Genomic DNA, 19,562 nt, shown 5'->3' with positions numbered 1-19,562 from the left:
AGACCTGGAGATATTCATAGGGCATTTTTTTTCCTTGTCTGGATTTTCTCCCATTTACTTATCAATAATTTTTTTCCTTTGGACTGAGTCCGTAACTATTCATTATTCTAGTCTGAAGATTAGAGGCTTGAATTGATCAAATGTCAGACATAGGATCTTACTTCCCTAAAAAGGCTAGCAATTTTTAAAATGAAAATTCAACTTACGGAATGCTTACCGTAAGTGTTCAATACACTAAGGGCAGAGAAAAAGCTAGCAAACATTACTCTCCATAATGGGTCTACAAAGTCACAAAAGAAATAAAGGGGGAACTGATCGCCATGATCAACACATTACCTCCTACCCCAGAGAGACATCAACAGAAACATGGGTGAAGGGAGATAGCAGATGGTTTGATATGAAAATAAAAATATATAAATTATCAAGGGTTCACGAGGGTGAGAGAGAAGAGCTGATACCAAGCGCTCGAGTAGAAAGAAAACATTTTGGAAATAATGTCAACATATGTAAATATGTGCTTGATACAATTGATGTATGGACTGCTATAAGAGCTGTAAAAGCCCCCAATAAAATAATTTAAAAAAATACTAGTGTCTGGTGGCGTAGTGGTGACACTGCAAGGTACTAAGCAGTTTGATAAACCACAGCTGTTTTGCAGGAGAAAGATTGGTTTTTCTCTCCCATGGAGAGTTACAGTCTCAGAAACTCCCTGGAGCAGGACCTAGGCTGTCCTGTCGGGTCATGAGGAGTTGGCATCAACTTGATGGCTGAGTTTGGTTTCTGGTTATTCAGAAGGGCCAGCGTAACATTTTACCGAACTGCAGGAATGAAGTAATATCCAGACTCTTAACATGCAAAAATACCACAGAAAAACCAATACTGAAAAGTTTTTATTTTCAAGATCAAATATTACAACAGGACATTTACATGTATGTATAAAAAAATGCAGCAGTTGAATTTATAGATCAGAGGTTTCCTTGAGTTTGGTCCCTCTCTCAGCACAGTGAGCTGATGTCTTCAAAAGACGAATCGTCCCACTCCCCACCTCCCCTCCCCAGTTGTCCCCCCCCCCAATTCAAGTTGCAGTATCAATATAAAGCAACTGGGTACAACACAGCAAGAATATTCACAATTTGGTACAGCCAAAACTAGAGGATGACCAACTGAGAGGTTCTCATTTTAGAAAGTATTTACCTATAGACTATGCACATCTATAGATATATCACACCCCGTTATCTAAGATGCCTCTGGTTTGGGAGCAAGTAGAAGTTCCGATGAGTCTTGGCCAGCAGCTACAGTTGGGCTTTACCTGTATCCTGTAAATTTGTATTTTCCACCGCCTCCTGGAGCCTTCAAACCAAAGGCTTTCCCTAGCACCTTTATTTCAACTTACTCGAGAGACAGGAGGGGCTCTAGTATGTCTCAGAACAAAAAAAATCAGTTGCTGATCTAGTTGCCCCTGGTTCACTGGTCCCAAAGCCTTCTCCCTACTTTTGGGAAAGAGTCACAGCAACGAATGGTATTTCCTAGCACCATGGGATTAAAGGCCCAGCAAACTGAGAACTGTATGGTATCTTAGGGTGCATGTGCCAGAACACGACAACAGGAGCACTGTCTCTGTCCGTTACCTTCTTGGGATTCTGTAAGTTAAAAGTAACACAAATTAAATACAGAGCCTTTCCCGCACAAAAAAATGCAAAGCTCAGGAAGACCAGCACTTTGTCCAGAATAAATCGAGTACACAAACAAACATTCCAAGGAATCTCTAAAGACTGTTAGGAACAGCTTGAGAAATACTTTAAGCAAACCCAAGTTAACTTCACTCCAATCCCCAGCCCACCCCTCCCAACCCCAACCAGCTCCATTTCCTGACTAACCCTGGTGAGTAAAATGGGATGTAAGGTTTGTGAAATGACATGAAAAATATTTGAAAACACAATCTGTGACAACATGCAGAAATGGACATCCCAGATGATTTTAAATGCATTATTCAAAATGAATTCACACAGACACCGAGGATTTCTATGTAATAATCTATTCCAACTAGAAAAGAACTGTTAATGGGTTTTAAAAAGAAAACAAAAGACATCCTACGCTTAGACTTTGTTAACTGTCAAAAGAAAAACCATTCTTGAAAAAAAGACTTACAGGAGTGAAGAAAATTGTCTAAGGGACTCATGTTAAAGCTTGGATGAAATCCCCTCTAAGTGTCATGTCATGTTAGCATCAATTGGTACTCATTTCTCTGTATCTAAGACTAGACGATCAACTCAGAGCGTTACTATGTTTCCCAGTGAGTTTCTAATCGGAGGGGGCGAAACCTGGAAAGGAACAAGACCCAAGGCTGCAGATGGGTAGGACACAACAGTCCTTATTGCAAGCTTGCTGTTCATGGAAAGATGGAGACCACACAATACTTTCACATGAATTAGCAGTGAAAGGGGGCAATGGCTACTCTGTGTGGGCTTTACTTACAGGGCAGGGACCTACCAAAACGTCAAGACCACGTGATCACTGGCATAAACCTTTAACCAAACTGCTTATTCTTTAAGAACACAGGAGCTTTGACAAATTAGGGTGTTGAAACAGCAAGATACGCAACTGAGCAACAATATTGCATTGTCACTAACTTGACATGAATCCTAGTGGTCTGCACTATAAAGCCAGCTACCTCAGGAGAGGAAAGAGGCCAAGTGGCATAAAACGGTTCTGGAAAAAGAATGTCTCTTAATAGTCCAAATTCTCTTAGTGTGTCCATGAAAAAACCCGAGAGTTTTGGCAAAGAAGAATTCAAATCCAGGTCAGAATTTACCTAACAATTTGAAATGCTTCCTATTTACCACGTAACACCTTCTGGTAGAGATTAAAATATATGGATGTTCAGCTTAGTTATCTCTTCCTGTTGGAAAACTCAAGTGACTTTATAAGGGATGTAAAATCCCAGGTCATTTTGATCTTTTGAGAGGCAATATCTAAACAAAGACCTGCTAGTTTTTGCTGAAGAATTCAGTACAAGGAAACTTCCTCTCTATATTAAATAAACATGTGGCTGTTCTTAGCAAAATCTACCATTGGTATTTGCATCTGTAACCCTACAAATAAATCTGGTTGTTTTAAATACACATATATCTCACTATAGAAATGCTGAATTATGTTTTATTACAGTAGTTCACATATAGGATCTCTAAGTTTACTTTGAGATGATATGGCAAAGAATGGTCACCAAAATTATCATATTTATGATAAAGACTGAGGTTTTAAGCAACACAATAGCATCCTGCCAGCCAAAAGGGAGAGGGAGCTCGTGACACTTGACATTGTCTACCTAGAATAAAACCACTGCCTCTCCATGTAGAGAGAAAATGAGCCATAAGGATGGTGCTTCAAAATTCATCTCTGGTATGTCACAATATTTTTACATAAATGGCATGCGTGTTACATGGCTTTGCAAACAGTATATTCATGTGCTACGCATGCTATCAATGTGAGTACAGTATATGCAAAATGTGATTGACTAGTAATTTATATGGAGCACATTAAGACTTGAAAGACTTTCTTAACTAATCACAAAATTACTCTTTCCAGGAAATGGATGTCTAAAATCAATAGAGAATTGAGAAGTCAGAGAAAAATAAAGGATTAAAAGATTTCCTAATTAACGGTCCAATTGCATCCAATAATCCAGCCACGAGTTCAACTCATGGGGAACTACCGAAATTACCAAGCTCTCTATAATAATACTATTAACTCTAAACTGTGTCTCTAGTGTATGTTAGAATCTACACAATGGTAGAGGGTGGGTATCTCTAGTATCTAACAAACCTGTTAGCCAAAGACCAAGAACACCATCCCTCAAATGCTCATCTCTACAGGACAAGAGAAATCGACATATTGGTATGGTAGTGTCTGCGGGATGTTTTCAGTCCTCAACAACAGTGTTACCCACTGGGCAGCGATCTGCAGAGTTGGGAGTTTGAAGCCACCTAGTCACTCCAAGGGAGAAAGACTGGGCCGTCCAACTCCCATAGACAGTATATGGGAAGGCCCAGTCAAGTATGACTGCACAACAGGAGAAAAAAAAGGACATTCTTGCCACTATTTGAAAGCACATACCATGTCACAGTCCAGGCTTTCATAGGAAGATAGTTGAAATGCTAAGCAGGACAGACCAATGTAATTGGATATTCACAGTATACCATCGCTAAGTAGCCTGTGCATCCAGGACTGCATTAGCAGAAAATTTCCACGTTAATCCGAGGGTTGGCTCCTTCTATCCTCATTCAATTTTATAAAAGACCTTATTTATTCATCAGTATGTATCATCGCATGATTTACTATTCAGTAGTTAAATAAAAGATAGCCAATCCCCCCCACCCAACAACAAAATAGAATCTTAAAAAAAAAGTTATTTCTGCCCAAACTAAGTGTGAATTCTGCAACTTACACAAATCAAAAATTGGCCAGTAAAGTGCTTTGTTTAAGCATAAAGGTTAAATAAAATTTAACTCCCATATCAATGAAATATGCAATTCTCAAGGACATTTTAGTCATTTAGTCCTAATCTACAGATTAGGAATACGGCATTAAGTTTTAAAATTGAATGATGCTCATCAAATCTAGCAATAACCTTTATTTTTTCTGTTTCGGAGATTTCAGTCACCATAATGATGTTAGGTGAAGTTACTGGGCAAATAGAACCTGGACACAAGTGGGGGGAAAGTAAAGAAATGGATTAACAAGTACATTTTTTAATTAGCCTAGGGAAAATAAATAGCAAATGGGAGAGACTGGAAGCATAACATGTCCGAGTGGGAAAGGACTTCAGCGATCGTCAGTCTCATTCAGTGGTCTATAACCTGAGGGGTTAGGGGGCGTTCCCAGAGGCCTGTAAGGGAGCATCAATTCCATGCCCATTTACATTTTCTCCATCTATGGAAATGATAGTAGCAATATTTAACCTCACAATTTCCCACCCCTGCACATTTTAAAACCGTAAGTCTTTTTACTTGAAGACAGAGAACTACTGATCTAGCTTAATCCTCTCAATTTTCAGATGAGGAACCTGAGACTAGGAGAAGAGTCTTTTCAAGGTTAACAGTGAATTACTGGCTGAGCCGTTAAGGAAAACGTACTTATGCTAAAATAGAGTGTACCCTTCACATAACACATAACATACATCTACTCTGTACCTGGGTAGGGAAAGTAAACTTTTATTTTTCAGTTGCTAGTGGCTCCCTTTGGTATTTTTGCTGACACAGCCAAATGAGAGGTCTCTGCTGGCTACGAATCTTTCATCCCAGGTTCGATAATCCTTCCCTACTTGGGTCCTGGGCACACCTTACCGATGAACTCCACACCCTATGTGCGGTAGTTACAGATGGCGGATATAAGGAATATAGATGAAGCAAATGAAGATTTGAGGTGCCGTGTGCAATCACTTTTCACGCTTACCTCCTTGTAAAGCTGTTACTAAAGCCTTCACTATTTTTTCCCTGTCCAAAGTTTCTATTATAATTATAGTTCAGTCCCAGAAACGTCAGCAATTGCAAATTCTCCAATTATCTACATGGAGCATGTCTCCTCTACTGGATGTAACAGGCAAAACCAAATCTTTTGTTTAAAAAATTGTCTAACTTTGATTAAGGACTCAATACATAGTTGTTGGTTTAAAGAGTCAAGTAAGTATAATTTTTGCAAAGATTTATAATATACACAGAGGGGTCAATTGCTAGTATAGCAGGACACAGAGAAGATAATTTTATCTTTTCTGGAAATTGACATAAAAACTGATGAAATTAATTTATATCTTTTGCATTTATTCTTGGAAAATACTACTACTTACTTATTTTCTCTTCACATTATCATCAAAACATCATTTAAAAACATCAATGAATAATTTAGGCCTCAAAGAATGGCACATAAGAAATAAAAGGGAAAAAGAAAAGAAACAAAAGGCAATTGGAGGGGGCAAATCCCCTCAGCTTTATCTCAACTTTCCTCCTGTCAGTCAGGAAAACAGTGCAAATGATGGTCTACAGTCACCCGGAGCCCCTATTGCAGTGCAGCAGGATGGCGTGACCACAGTAAGTAGACTGCGGGTTTAGATGTTCAATTCTGCTTTCCCTACTTACTCTGTGACATACTGAACGAGTTCTCTTGAGCCATTATTTTCTTCAGTATCTACAAAATGGGAAAAGTACACATTTTGGTGGGTTCTCAGAAAGATTGAGGCAGGTAATTTACAGAAAGTACTTAGCACATGCTAGTTACTCAAAAAACGTCTCCCCCCCACCCCCCACACACACCAGATGGCATGCTAGTGACTTCTCCTGAAAAGTTTCTTAAAAGGTCTTCTTACTTCCCCTAGTTTTCCTTTCTTCCCCTGCATTTGTCCTTTGCTACTTGTTCTTTCCCGCCTCCACTTCCAAACACTCCAGGCTGTTTCCAAAACCTACAAGGAAGAGTTTTTAAAACATGAGCCTTACTAAGGGTTCCTGGGGGGCAGCATGGGGGGAAGGGGATAAAGGGGAGCTAATATCAAAGAGTTCAAGAAGGAAATGTTTTGAAAATGATAGTGGCAGCAATTGTACAATTATGCTTGATCTAATTGAATTATGGATTGTAAGATATCCATAAGAGCTCCCAATAAAATTATTTTTTTTTAAAAAAGAACCTGACTGAACTCTTTAATCTATTTAATAAAACTTTGACCCAAAGAGCAAAGAAATGTGTAGAGAAAACAAGACAAACAGGAGGATCTCTTAACAGGATCTTCCTGAGGATGAGCCATAGCCTCTTCCTCTATAGGTCCTGTATCAGGTCCAGGCTAATTATATTCCTATCTCAAAACAAAATGAACCCACCACATCTTCTAAATCCCGAAATGTATCTAAAGCTGGATGACTATCCCATGTCCTAGCTGGGATATAGTATTGAAACCCCTTTATATATACTTGGTCATCTTACAATAATCCACCCTGAAAAAGCCACTTTGGTTTTCTCACCAGTGGACGTACCAGGGCTGAACGCACTAAAAGAACCACGCCCTGTCACTAGAGAACATGCCGTCTTGGGTGCTCTTGGAGGGGTTTCATAAAGAGAAACTAGTAATTAAGAGAATGAAACGGAGTCCTACAGTGAAATTTTTGAATTCACATTTTGTTTCCCAAGCCTATAAAAGACCTGGGCTTTAGCTGTGCTTTTGCTGGACGTGGACATGGGCGTCATCACAGCACCAAGGTGGAGCCTACCCTCGCTTCTTACCTGGGCTTCCCTCAGTTTTAGACTTCTGACCCTTTCTATTGTCCAGTACCAACGAGATTCTGCCCCTTAAGTATGCAGCTCTGTTCCTCAGAAAAGAAGTTTGTTATTCAAAGTCAGACATAACTGAAGAAGTACTATGAAAACCATAGTATGTTTCCTCAATGTTTCAGAAACTGCGAGTTGTGCCCCAAGAGTCTATTGCGGGGTGGGGGAAATCAAAGTTGTATTATTCAGTCATCAATCTAAAGAGAGAACTTTGACTCAAGGTAAAGATGAAATTGTAATTATATAAATATATTTATAAATATTTATACAATCATATACTTATACATAAGCACTTACACAGACTTAAAAAATGTAAGAACATTAATTTATAAGGACTCACTCAAGAGTAAACAGAATATCCCATGATTTCCTAGAGGAGATACAGAACTTATTCTTCAGGGAGGGCCCCTCAAAATTCAACCAACCGTTGGGAACCACATTCTATACCTGTACTAGCAATAGGTTAGCATCTTTATCGTTGCCAAGAGAGCATCCTTCAAGTAGATGAGACTCGAATAAAGGTCTCTGAGCAACAGTAATTTATAACAAGTAGAATCCATCAATTTTACGCCCCAATTAACAAAATACGTCCATGAAATACACTGGTTTTATAACAAGTTAAAGTTCTGATTTCGCCACCAGAATCACTATTATCTCTCCAAGGGACTCAATAGACGGCTCAAGATGGGAACTGAGAATATGATGAAGCGGATAAGCAAATAGTATTATGTAGATTCAAGATGGCCTCCTCTGGATGGGGTGAGGGAGCTTGTACCAACAACAATCTGAATGTGGGTTTTGTTGGCAAGAAAAAAAACCAATTTCTCCATTTGAAGATTACTGGTAATTCCTTCCCATTACTAAATGTTTGCTTTGTGAATTGAGTTTCATGAAGTTTTTAGTTTTGATATCTTTTGCAACAAAAGAGCATGAGGATTTAAGCTCATTTAGTCACCCGAGCCTTTTAAGAGACTATTCAAACCAGGGGTCCAATAAATCATAATTTTTAACCAACGTAACTTGGTTAGCAACTCTCAGCTGCATCGATTTCTTTTTCTTCTGGGACATACATAAGTATGGCCTAAAGCATATAGGACAAGCAATAACCATGGTGGTCACAATTACAAGCCATTTTAATGCATGATTACTGAATAACTGCCTTCCCATCAATCATTTGTGGACTCAGACAATGGAGGGGCCAAAGGAGCTAATAGACGGTACTGGTGGCAGACATAGCAAGCATTTTCCAATCCCAGTCACCACAATCTGCTCGCAAAATGCCCACTCCAGGGCTAGCACGATCAACAGGCTTTGAGAGTAACACTAAAGTAGCTGTCTCGGGGCAGGAGCCACTCGCTACTCACCCTGCACTCATTTTGCCAATAATATAAGTCATGGAAATAATTCTTGGGACTGGAAAGAAGGAAATCTTTTTTTAAAGGATTTTAAATGAGATAAGCAATAATCATAAGGGGTAATTTTTTCCTGTAAACCCAAGTCTGGATACTTTGTTACAGATTTCCTACATGCAAAAACAAAACATGTGTTAAGAGAATTTTTTCTTCCTATTAAAAAAAAAAGAGATTGTTCTTGTTTTTAATCTAGCCATTCCTTAGCCACAGGAGTCTGAGGAGGAACATTACCATTTGATCCCATAGAAGTGCCTTACAAGAGATCACTTTATGGAACATACTTTTGGCTGCAAGTACTAGGAAAGGTCTTACTCTTACACTTCCATTTGGTCACCAGATTAGGTAAGAAAGAAAAGACAGAAACAAAGAATGAAAAGTAGGGAAAAGAAAGGAGGAGGAGGACGGGAGACAGGGAGGGAGAGAGAGACAAAGTTACAGAGAGACCGATCAGAGGAGAGTGAGAAGTAAAAGAGAAGGCAGGTGACTTGCTTGCTCAGTGGTGGCTCTATGGTCCTACAAGCCAAAATGCATACTCAGTAACACGGCATCTCCCAGGAAAGGGAAAGAAAGGGGTGAGCTGAGAGAGGTCAGGCTGTGGTGTTAATTTCTTTCCTGTACAAAGACAGTCTCTTGAGGACAAAGGCCAGCCTCTTGTAACGTAATGTCATAGTCCAGATGAGACAGTTTCCTTCGAGGGAAGTTGGTGAGAAGTTCAAAACGTTCATTTGGATATCCTTTAGACTGAACATGCTTCACCAAAGCCTATGAAAAACAAGAGAAAGACAAGTTTTTAGATGGAAAGAAAGGAAAAAGCTTTTTTTTTTTTGGTGGGTCAAATATAAATACCAATTTATTTTTATTACATCACATGAAATAAACATTTTAGGTTATTTTAGATTTTTTTGAAGGGCCAACAAAACTTTTTGGATGGGAAGATAATAAACTCTTTGCCCAATACTTTAGGACTTGGGGTGATTATTAAAATACAGAGTTATTACTATTTTGAAACAACTCAATTGTTAATTATGAAACGATTACCCTAGTTTTTGGCAGTTTTCCTTCTTGGCAGGGAAGCTGCATCTTTTATCCTACCTATGGACACAGATCCCTTCTGATCTTGCCTTCCAGAACCTTTCACTATGGGTGATCCCATCTTTTTATAAGTAGCTCCAGTGTCTTCTTCTCTAGAGATGCTTACATATACTCAGTTCTTGTTGTTTTTAATTTTTTAAGATTGCTTTTCTAAAGTTTTGTTGGCATAATTTACACATCCTACAATTCAATAGTTCATTCACATCCAAATTGTTGTACAGTCCCAAAGAGTAGTACTATCATCACCACAAGCAAGTTTTAACAAATTTTCTCCATTCTCGTACACTTCTGTATTAGCACCCCATTTCACCCAACCTCCTCTGTCTCAATGGATTTGCCTATCCTGGATTTCATATACAGAAAAAAAATTTAACAAAGTGAAACAGAGAAAACCCTCAATTGAACAGAAAGCAGAAGATATTAAAAACTAGAATAAATTTAAATGCCCAAGGGAGATCAATTGATAAAGTGCTAAATTTTAACCTAACTGCATGTATAAAAAAGCACTTTCCAATGTATTCTGCATGTTAGTAAGGCTATTCACACATCTTGGGTCCATGGTCAGAGGGGATATACTAAGGGCTTAATCCAAGTGGTTCCCCTTCATTTTTTTTAATGGAAAAATTTTTAAATGGCTCAAAAGGGAGATCAAATGTTAAGAATATTACATGTTGGGGACATGGGAGAGGGAGAAGTGGGAGGAAAGGAAGTGGTGTTAACAATCCCAGGGACAAGGGAACAAGTGATCCAAATTGGTGGTGATGAGGGTGTAGGAGGCTTGGTAGGGCGTGATCAAGGTAACTGAGAGGAACTGAAACCCAAATGAAGGCTGAGCATGATATTGGGACAAGAGGAAAAGTAAACGGAAATAGAAGAAAGTGCTAGGAGACAAAGAGCATTTATAGAGGTCTAAATAAAGGCATGTACATATGTAAATATATTAATATGAGGATGTGGAAATAGATCTATGTGCATATATTTATAGGTTCAATATTAAGGTAGCAGATGAACATTGGGCCTCCACTCAAGCACTCTCTCAATTCAAGAACAATTTGCTCTATTAAACTGGTATTCCATGATGTTCCTTTTCCTGACAAAATCGCTGAAGACAAATGGGTGCATAAGCAAATGTGGTGAAGAAAGCTGATGGTGCCCGGCTATCAAAAGATATAGTGTCTGGGGTCTTAAAGGTAAACAAGCAGACATCTAGCTCAGAATCAACAAAACCCACATTGAAAAAGCACACCAGTGTGTGATCATGAGGTGTTGAAGGGATCACGTATCAGGGATCAAAGAACAAAAAATCAAATCATTGTGAATGAGGAGGAATGCAGATTGGGGACCCAAAACCCATCTGCAGGCAACTGGACCCTTACAGAAGGGTTGCGGGGAGAAGAGCCCCAGGGTGCAGTGCAGCAATGATGAAACATAACAACTTTCCTCTAGTTCTCAAATGCTCCCCCCACCACACTATCATGATCCCAATTCTACCTTACAAATCTGACTAGATGTACACTGGTACAGATAGGAATTAGAAACACAAGGAATCCAGGGCGGATGATCCCTTCAGCACCAGTGGAGAGAGTGGAGATATCAGGAGGGTGAAGGGAGGATGGAGTGGGAAGGAGAAACCGATTACAAGGATCTGCATATAACCTCCTCCCTGGGGGATGGACAACAGAAAAGTGGGTGAAGGGAGATGCCGGGCAATGTAAGATATGACAAAATTATAATTTATAAATTATCAAGGGTTCATGAGGGATGGGGGAACAGGAAGGGAGGGGGAAAATGAGCAACTGATGCCAAGTACTTAAGTGAAGAGCAAGTGTTTTGAGAATGTTGAGGGCAACAAATGTGCTTTATACAATTGATGTATGTAAGAGTTGTATGAGCCCCCAATAAAATGATTTAATAAAAAGTTATCACAGGTTGACTTAACTGTATCTGCCATAATGGACTCGCAGTGCTCTCTGTCTGATAGCAGGTCTATTCACATCCCTCCACTATGATTAGAGGGGATTCACGAGAGACTTAATTCATGTGTGGACCCTGCAAAAGGATTCTGAGTTTCTACTGTCATCCACAGCCTCCTGTAAACTACATGTTCACAATTTAAGCTCTGATGCCAAGCATTCCACCCTTTAAATTTGGATTATATTACTTATAATCCTTGGATCACACAGGCTGGCGTGCTTCTTCCATGGGGACTTAGTTGATATCTCACTTAGATGGCTGCTTGTTTGAAAATAAGCCCAAACGCTATTCTTTCTGGTAGCTGGACATAATCTAGTTTTTTCACTACACCTTTCTATAAGACCCATATTTTCAGTGACTTTTCATGAGGGCAAGCATCAACCACAGCCAAGTCATAACAACGAACTCTTCTTAGATTGGGGCTAGAATTAAGTACAAGCCCCAAATCCATTCATAATCTATGCTTTTTATGTCTCCAGCTCATCTTACAGGCATCATAGTCATTTTATGTTAGAGAACATTATTAATCATCCCTTGCTTCCCTATGAGTATTGCCCACTCTCTCCTCCAAACTTTTTTTTTTTTTGCACAACCAAACTTCTCAAAAAAAGAGGCCGATGCCTGCTCCCTCCACTGCCTTATCCCCCCGTCCTTGCAAACACGAGGCCAGGGACATGCTGTGGTAGCAGCAGCAACTGCCAGACCCCCACGTCCATCCAGTCACACAGCCTTCAAGGCCCAGACTAATCATCTCCACCACCCTACTGGCCAGGTGAAAATAAGCTAAGAGTCAGACTCATCTCTTTCCCAGGAGTTGAAAGACAGAGGGAAGGCCCTTCAGCCATGGACTTGAGAGGGAAAGGTCCTCAGCATCACAGAGATGAATCCTGTGCAGATTGAGGCATACAACACAAAAGCCACCAGGTAAGCCGAGGAGAGAATGGTGTGGAGCAAAGACTCACCCAGGGACACCAAGTGGGCCCAATGAGACAAACACAGAGAGAAACCGCAGTCAGTTCTTAACCTCACTGGGGTAGATTTCCAGCTACTAGAAATCCAGGAGCCCCATCATCATTTTCAAATAACCGCACTCCCCCTTTTCAGAGGTACTAACTTCAATTAAGTCCATATTCCATGCAACCATGGAAGAGAAAAGCCCTGACTGAAACAGCCCCTATCTTGTGTAGCTTGCCTCTAACCTAGGACAATTTGGAAAGAAAGGAGACTAGAATTAAAGTTCATCACAGTTAGGTCCCCAGTTAGAAATAAGACTGAATACCTAACACCTACTTCAAAGGATCATCAAGCAACGCTCGCTGGACATACTCCAATTAATTAGTTCTCCTGCTTCAAGCAAAAGCTTCCAATTCTTACACTTACTAGGAGTTTAGCTTGCTCTGGAAGAGTGATCTGTTCCCTTTTTCCATCTGGGTACCGCAACATCAGCTGTGCTTTTGGTCCTGAAGGGAAAAAAACACAACAAAATGCAATACAGTAGTTTAATACAAAAGATCAATTTAAGCAGATCAAGAAGACTAACTCAAATAAATCCTTTTAATAATATTCAAGTCTTACAGAAAACAAGTTTAGAATGTAACTCACCATTGACATCTACTCCCTCCACTATTCCATCTGATTTTTCAGGTGAAATCTCCAGGATTTCTGAATCCGCACCCGGCAGTCCTTGGTGGTTTGTAGTTACTCCAGGATCAGTCCTGGCTGGGGGCTCAGTTAATGGCCTTCTGTTTTCCTCTTTCCTATGCCCCAAATCTTTGTGTGGAGACTTTCTGGATTTGGCAAGATTTTCTACCTCCTCTTCCTCATCGGAGCCACAAACGGATATAAACTCCTCACTGCCAGAAAAAAGTTCAGATTCAGATTCTTCATCTGAACGGCTGTCCTGTTTCGTCTGTGTCGAATCAAAATGTGTCTCTTGCAAGGAGGCTCTGATGGCAGCTTCTAGCTGGCTGTCTTCACTTGCATCTATCAGGCTCTCCTGGAAGATACAGTCATAAAACACTGATGGGAAAAAACAAAACCAAATCCAAAACCCATTAAACAGAAATATAGTCAGTAAAGTCAAACAGATCATAATATGATAGCTACGCTGCCCTTCTCATGTTCTGCCAGTAATTTCATTCAAAAATTATTCAGGTCAAAATTCTACTGGCCAGTTTCCCTTGAAGTTAGGGGAAAAATTGTGGTCTGGAGCTAACGCAGCACATACAGGGAAAGAAAAGTCTCGGGTAAATGACTCAAGTGTCTGTCTTAAAACAACAAACAACATCCATCTAGAAGACAACTAAACAAAAACTAGGCAGAAGGAAAATAACCAAAAAGAGAGAGAGAGAGAAATAAAAAGCCTCAAGAACAGTAATACAATAGAGAAAAAGTAATGAAACCAAAAGTTGGTTCATTAATATCAATAAAATGACTAAGGCTCAGCGAGACTTAAAAGATGCGTCACAAACTGCCAATAACAGGAGTAAAGAAACGCTATCACTACAACCCCAAAAGCAATTAAGGGAATAGAAAAGGAACACAATGAACATCTTTGTGCCAATATACTTGACATCTTAGATGAAATGGGCAAATATCTACAAAGACACAAACTACTAAGCTCACTGAAGAAGAAACAGGTACACTATGTAATTGTACATCTATTCATAACATTGAAGGCCCAGGCACCCTTACTTATGAATTTCGTCAAGCTTTAAGGAAGCAATAGTATCCGTTCTACACAAGCTCTTCCAGGAAACAGAGAGGACAGACACTCACAGTTCATTGTGAGGCCAGCATGAGCCTGACAGTAAAACCTAGCAGGAACTTTGTAAGACACTGCAACAGAACAAAACACCAAAAACAAAACCCTGCAGATCAATATCCTTCATAAGCACAAAAAAATCTTAACAAAACCTTAGCACATTAAACTTTACAAATATTTTAAAGTAACACAGCATAACCAAATGAAATTTACCCTGGGGATATAGACAGGACTGATATATGAGAAATTCTACTAATGTAATCTACTAAAAAGGAAAACCATATGTTCACCTCAATGGATAAACCAGGACTTAACAGTAAAAGGCCTAAAACTCTCATCCCAGCAATCCACAATAAAATGAAGGTGTTCGTGACCTCACTTCCTTTCAACATTGTACTGGAAGACCTAGCCACTACAAGGCAAGCGAGGGGAAACGTTTTTTTAAAGGAAAGGAAGTAAACAGTTTTTATTTGGTGAAAACATGACTACTTACATAAAACATTCTAAGGACTCTACAAGTGTCACTGGAATAAGAAGTTTAAGCAAGGTACAATTGTATTTCTAGAAACTAGCAATAATCAGAAATTGAAAGGAAGGTAACTTTTATAATAAAATTAAAAAAATAAGAAACTTAAGGTTGTGAAGGATTTTTTTAACCATTTAACTTGTTTTAATGTTTCTCCACAAATGGTGAGACTTATACAATGTAAACTACCAAAGACCACTGAGAGAAATTAAAGACTCAAGTAAATGATCAGATCTAAATCCTATTTAAGTCAGAAGACCCATTACTGTTGATGTCAATTCTCCTCCAAATGACCTATAGAATCAATGCAATGTCAATCAAAAACCTAGAAGCATTGTTGTGGTTGTTGGTGACAAAATAACGCTAAAACATATATGAAAATACAAAGGACCTAAAATAACCAAAGAAACTTAGATAAAGAACAAAGTTAAAAATCTTATACCACATGATTTTAAAATTTACTATAAAGCTACAGAAATTTAAGAGTAAAATGCAGGTGGGTAAAGAAGGAGCAATTGCTAGAACAGAACAGAGCTTACATACATAATAAATTCATTTTTTAGAAAGTTGCAAAGGCAACCCAATTGTGGAAAGATAATCTTTTCAAAAAATTGTTGGAAAAAGTAATAGCCATATATAAAAAATAAAATTCAAGCCTACCCTAAAATCATATGTAAAAATTAATTTGAAATGGATCATAGTCATACAGTTAAGACTATTAAAAATAAAACAACAGAATAAAATCTTGGGGTAGACCAAGATTTGAGTAACACAAAAAGCACAAAATATAAAAAACTGATAAATTGGATTTCATAAAAACTTTTAAGTTTGCTTTTCAAGAGATTATAAAAAAGAAAATCCTTGCAAAACACAGATCCTTAAAAGGACTTGTATTTATTTAAAACAACTTAGAACGCATTAAGGCAAAACAACTCAATTAAAACATTTGTTAAAGATCTGAATAGACATTTAGCCAAGAAATAGAAGTCACACAAATTTTTGTTCCCATTCTTTACCATTAAAGTCCCTTAACTTGTAACAGATTTAATGAAGTCATAAATTCAATTATAATTCAGCAACTCAGAACTACTCAGTATTTGAAACCAGACTATGACTACAAAAGGTCAGCAACTTGTTTTCTGCTTTAGAAGAGTTTGATGCCACTACTTGGCAAGCACACAAAAGCCTTTCATTAAATAGGTACTTGATTCTATGAGATTTTAAGAATTAACTTTTTCATCATCGCATGGTATGTACCACCAAAAGGACACCCTTTAAAACTAATTTTACCACCAATAAAATGATTAAAAACAAAACAACCTAATTTTATCCTCACTGACACAAAACCCATCAAATCTGTTTCCGTTAGAACACATTACAGATTAAGTACCTCCAATAAACTCTGAAAGGACTAGAGAGCCAAGCTCTAAAGCTGGATAACTAGTGGCAATGCATAACTACACATGAGAACGGAACACTGCCACTGCTGCTTGGAACTCAATACCAGCTCTTTCAGTGTAGTCATTAAATAAGTGGGTGCTTCTGCAACAAGGCTTGCCAGATCAGTCCTCCTTACTGCTTTATTCAATGCACCCTAGCTGCAAGGGAGTCTGGGAATGAGTCTCATGGGAATACAGAACTTTTGTGTGGGAAATCATCAAGGATGAGGAAGTTATCTAAGATGTTATATAAACCCAAACAAACAAAAAAACTCAAACTCATTGCCAGTGTTTGAGTCAATTAAGACTCATAGTAACCAGAACTGCGTAGGATTTCTGAGACTAATAGAAAACCCCGAAATAAAACCTTCAACATACAGACAACTGATCTTTGACAAGGGCCCCAAAAGCATCAAGTGGGAGGTAGATGCCCTCTTTAACAAGTGGTGCTGGAAACAATGGAGATCCACCTGTAGAAAAATGAAACAAGATCCCTACCTCACCCTATGCACAAGAACAAACTCAAGGTGGATCACTGACTTAGAAGTAAAACCCCAAACTATCAAGATCATCAACAAAGGAATCAGGACACACTTAAGAACCTTGGCTCAGGGAATACATAGGTTAACTGCGATAGGGAAGGGTACACACAGGTGAAGCGGAAATCCGCAAGTGGGATACACTAAGGATAAAACACCTGTGTGCATCGAACGACTTCACCAAGAGAATAACAAGAACGCACAGACTGGGGGAGGATGTTTAGCAATGACACAACAGACAACGGGCTTATTCCTGAAATCTACCTGAGGAAGTAGGCAGAAGACCTGAACACAAGTTTCACTGGGAGGAGACCCAAATGGCCAAATAATATATGCGAAAATACTCCCGTTCCTTAGCCATCAGAGTAATATGAAAACAACCATGAGATGCCATACCACCTAACACCCCCGAGGACAGCCAAATCAGAAAATCAGAGAGCAACAAATATCGGAAGGGGTATAGTGAGATAGGAACTCTCCTCCACTGCTGGCGGTCACGTAGATACATATGTAAAGCCTCTGTGCAAAACGATCTGGAGATATTCAAAGCAAATGGAAATTGAGCAACCGTCTGACCCAGTTATCCCTCTAGCAGGCATATACCCAGAAGAGGTAAGAAATAGACCATGATCAGTTGTCTGTGCCCTAATATTTATTGCAGCGCCATTCACAATCGCAAAGAATTGGAAACAACCTAAATGTCCATCTAGTAAACTCTGGCACATACACACAATGGATACTACGTATCACTGAGAAGCACTAATGATTCATGAAGCACATCGCCTCATGGGAAGAGCTGGAAGAAATGATGCTAAGCAAAGTCAGTCAATAACAAAAGGACAAGTATGAGTCCACTGGGATAAGTACAATCAGCACAGTAGGTACAAAGAAAAGCAACTTATTATCTCACACCACATGGGTTGAGGTATAGGTAGTCAGGTAGGGGATAGGTCAAACTCAATGATGCACATCATTCCAAAAAAGAGGAGGGAACAGGAAAGGATGAGGGAGGAAAGAGGTGGGGGGAAATGATGGCACCCAGGGGAGAGTATTGTTTATATCTCCACAGAATTGGGAGTGTGCATGCAGACACCACCATGGTGACCAAACCTTGAAGGCAACGTAACCACGAGGAACAATGCATGAACAGAGTGGAGTACAGGGCTGGCCCCAATCAAAGCCAAACTGACCCCCCTCCCTAGAGAAGTATGTGCTACAGAGGACAATACTAAACCTATAGGTTGGGGAGAGGAGTCAGTCTGCCACACCCAGACAGTAGCTAACGAAGAAGGAAAAAGCGAGTGAAGTTCTAGACCCCATATCAGCACACTAAGCCCTAAGGATGACATCCCTGCACGGAGCTGTGAAAGCACCGAGAAGACAGTAGGGTTAACAGCAGCGCGAGACCTGATGTCCCCTCACTGGAGGGTACCATGACAGAGGACAATACTGGGGACACACTGTGGGGAGTGAGTCCAGTCTGAATCCCTCACAGCAGGGCAAACCAGAAAGGAACATGACAGATCAGCAATGGGAGCAAAGTCACAAAGCCTCTGAGGAGCCCCCAAAATAGACTTTAGGTTAGGAGGGGCAGTTCCTTGAACACCCCAGGATAAGTGGGGGAGATAATCATAAAGGTCAGTGGACAAACCTTGAATTAGCTTTACTTTTTCCTTTTTTTTGCTAGTTATTTCTATAATTTTAACATTACTTAATAGTAATATTATAAAATATCAACTATTATAGAAATAATATTTTTCTTTATATCTATATTTTTCTATTTCCTTTTATTCAATTTTTTTTGTTTTCTTTTTGTATTGTCTACATTACTGATGGTTTACCTACCCATATAAGATAGGCATGGGAAGCAAGCCCGAGGAGAAAGCAACGGGATAGAAGGGGAAGAAGAGACAGGGGGAAGGCAGCGGTGAGCAAACTTCATAGACAAGGGGACAACTAGGGAATTAAAATCAACAACAAGGAGGACGTAGAGCTCCTGGGGGTGTCGGAGCAACAGCAGCCTAGCTGAGAAAAATTACTAATGTAGAAGAAGGGCAAGTGTGATGGTGGGAAAGGAGGAAGGTAAAAAGAAACAAAGGAAAGATCTAGGAAGCAAAGTTATGAATAGAAGTATAAAGATAGGTGTGCACTTAGTAAAGAGGCATTGGTATAAGTACATATATTTATATGGCAATACACTGAGGAAGTGGATGGACTCTGGGCCTCTGGTCAAGCCCTCCCTCAATGCAAAAACATTTTGTTCTAACAACCTGGCATTCTGTGATTCTCATCCTCCCTGCATGATTGCTGAAGACAAAATGGGTGCACAAGCAAATGTGGTTAAGAAAGCTGATGGTGCCTGGCTATCAAAAGATAACAGTATCTGAGGTCTTAAAGGTTTGAAGGTAAACAAGCGGCTATCTAGCAGAGAAGCAACAGCCCACATGGAAGAAGCACACCAGCCTGTGCGATCGTAAGATGTCAACGGGATCAGGTAACAGGCATCAG

The 19,562-nt window shown here is 39.4% G+C and overlaps 1 protein-coding gene across 1 annotated transcript in view; it reads right to left on the bottom strand.

Moving 5' to 3' along the window:
- Nucleotides 1-5,658: 5,658 nt before the first annotated feature.
- Nucleotides 5,659-19,562, bottom strand: part of UBXN7 (UBX domain protein 7) — a 74,098-nt gene continuing 60,194 nt past the window's right edge. Inside the window, exons 9-11 of the mRNA XM_075556261.1 lie at nt 13,389-13,782; nt 13,167-13,246; nt 5,659-9,482 (exon numbers count right to left, since the gene is read on the bottom strand). Of these exons, the coding sequence (XP_075412376.1) occupies nt 9,321-9,482; nt 13,167-13,246; nt 13,389-13,782 (636 nt within the window). The 3' untranslated portion in view covers nt 5,659-9,320. The remainder of the gene's footprint in view (nt 9,483-13,166; nt 13,247-13,388; nt 13,783-19,562) is intronic.

The sequence above is a fragment of the Tenrec ecaudatus genome, chromosome 8, assembly GCF_050624435.1.
Source record: "Tenrec ecaudatus isolate mTenEca1 chromosome 8, mTenEca1.hap1, whole genome shotgun sequence".
Taxonomy (NCBI): domain Eukaryota; kingdom Metazoa; phylum Chordata; class Mammalia; order Afrosoricida; family Tenrecidae; genus Tenrec; species Tenrec ecaudatus.
This window is presented reverse-complemented; position numbering and strand designations above follow the sequence as displayed.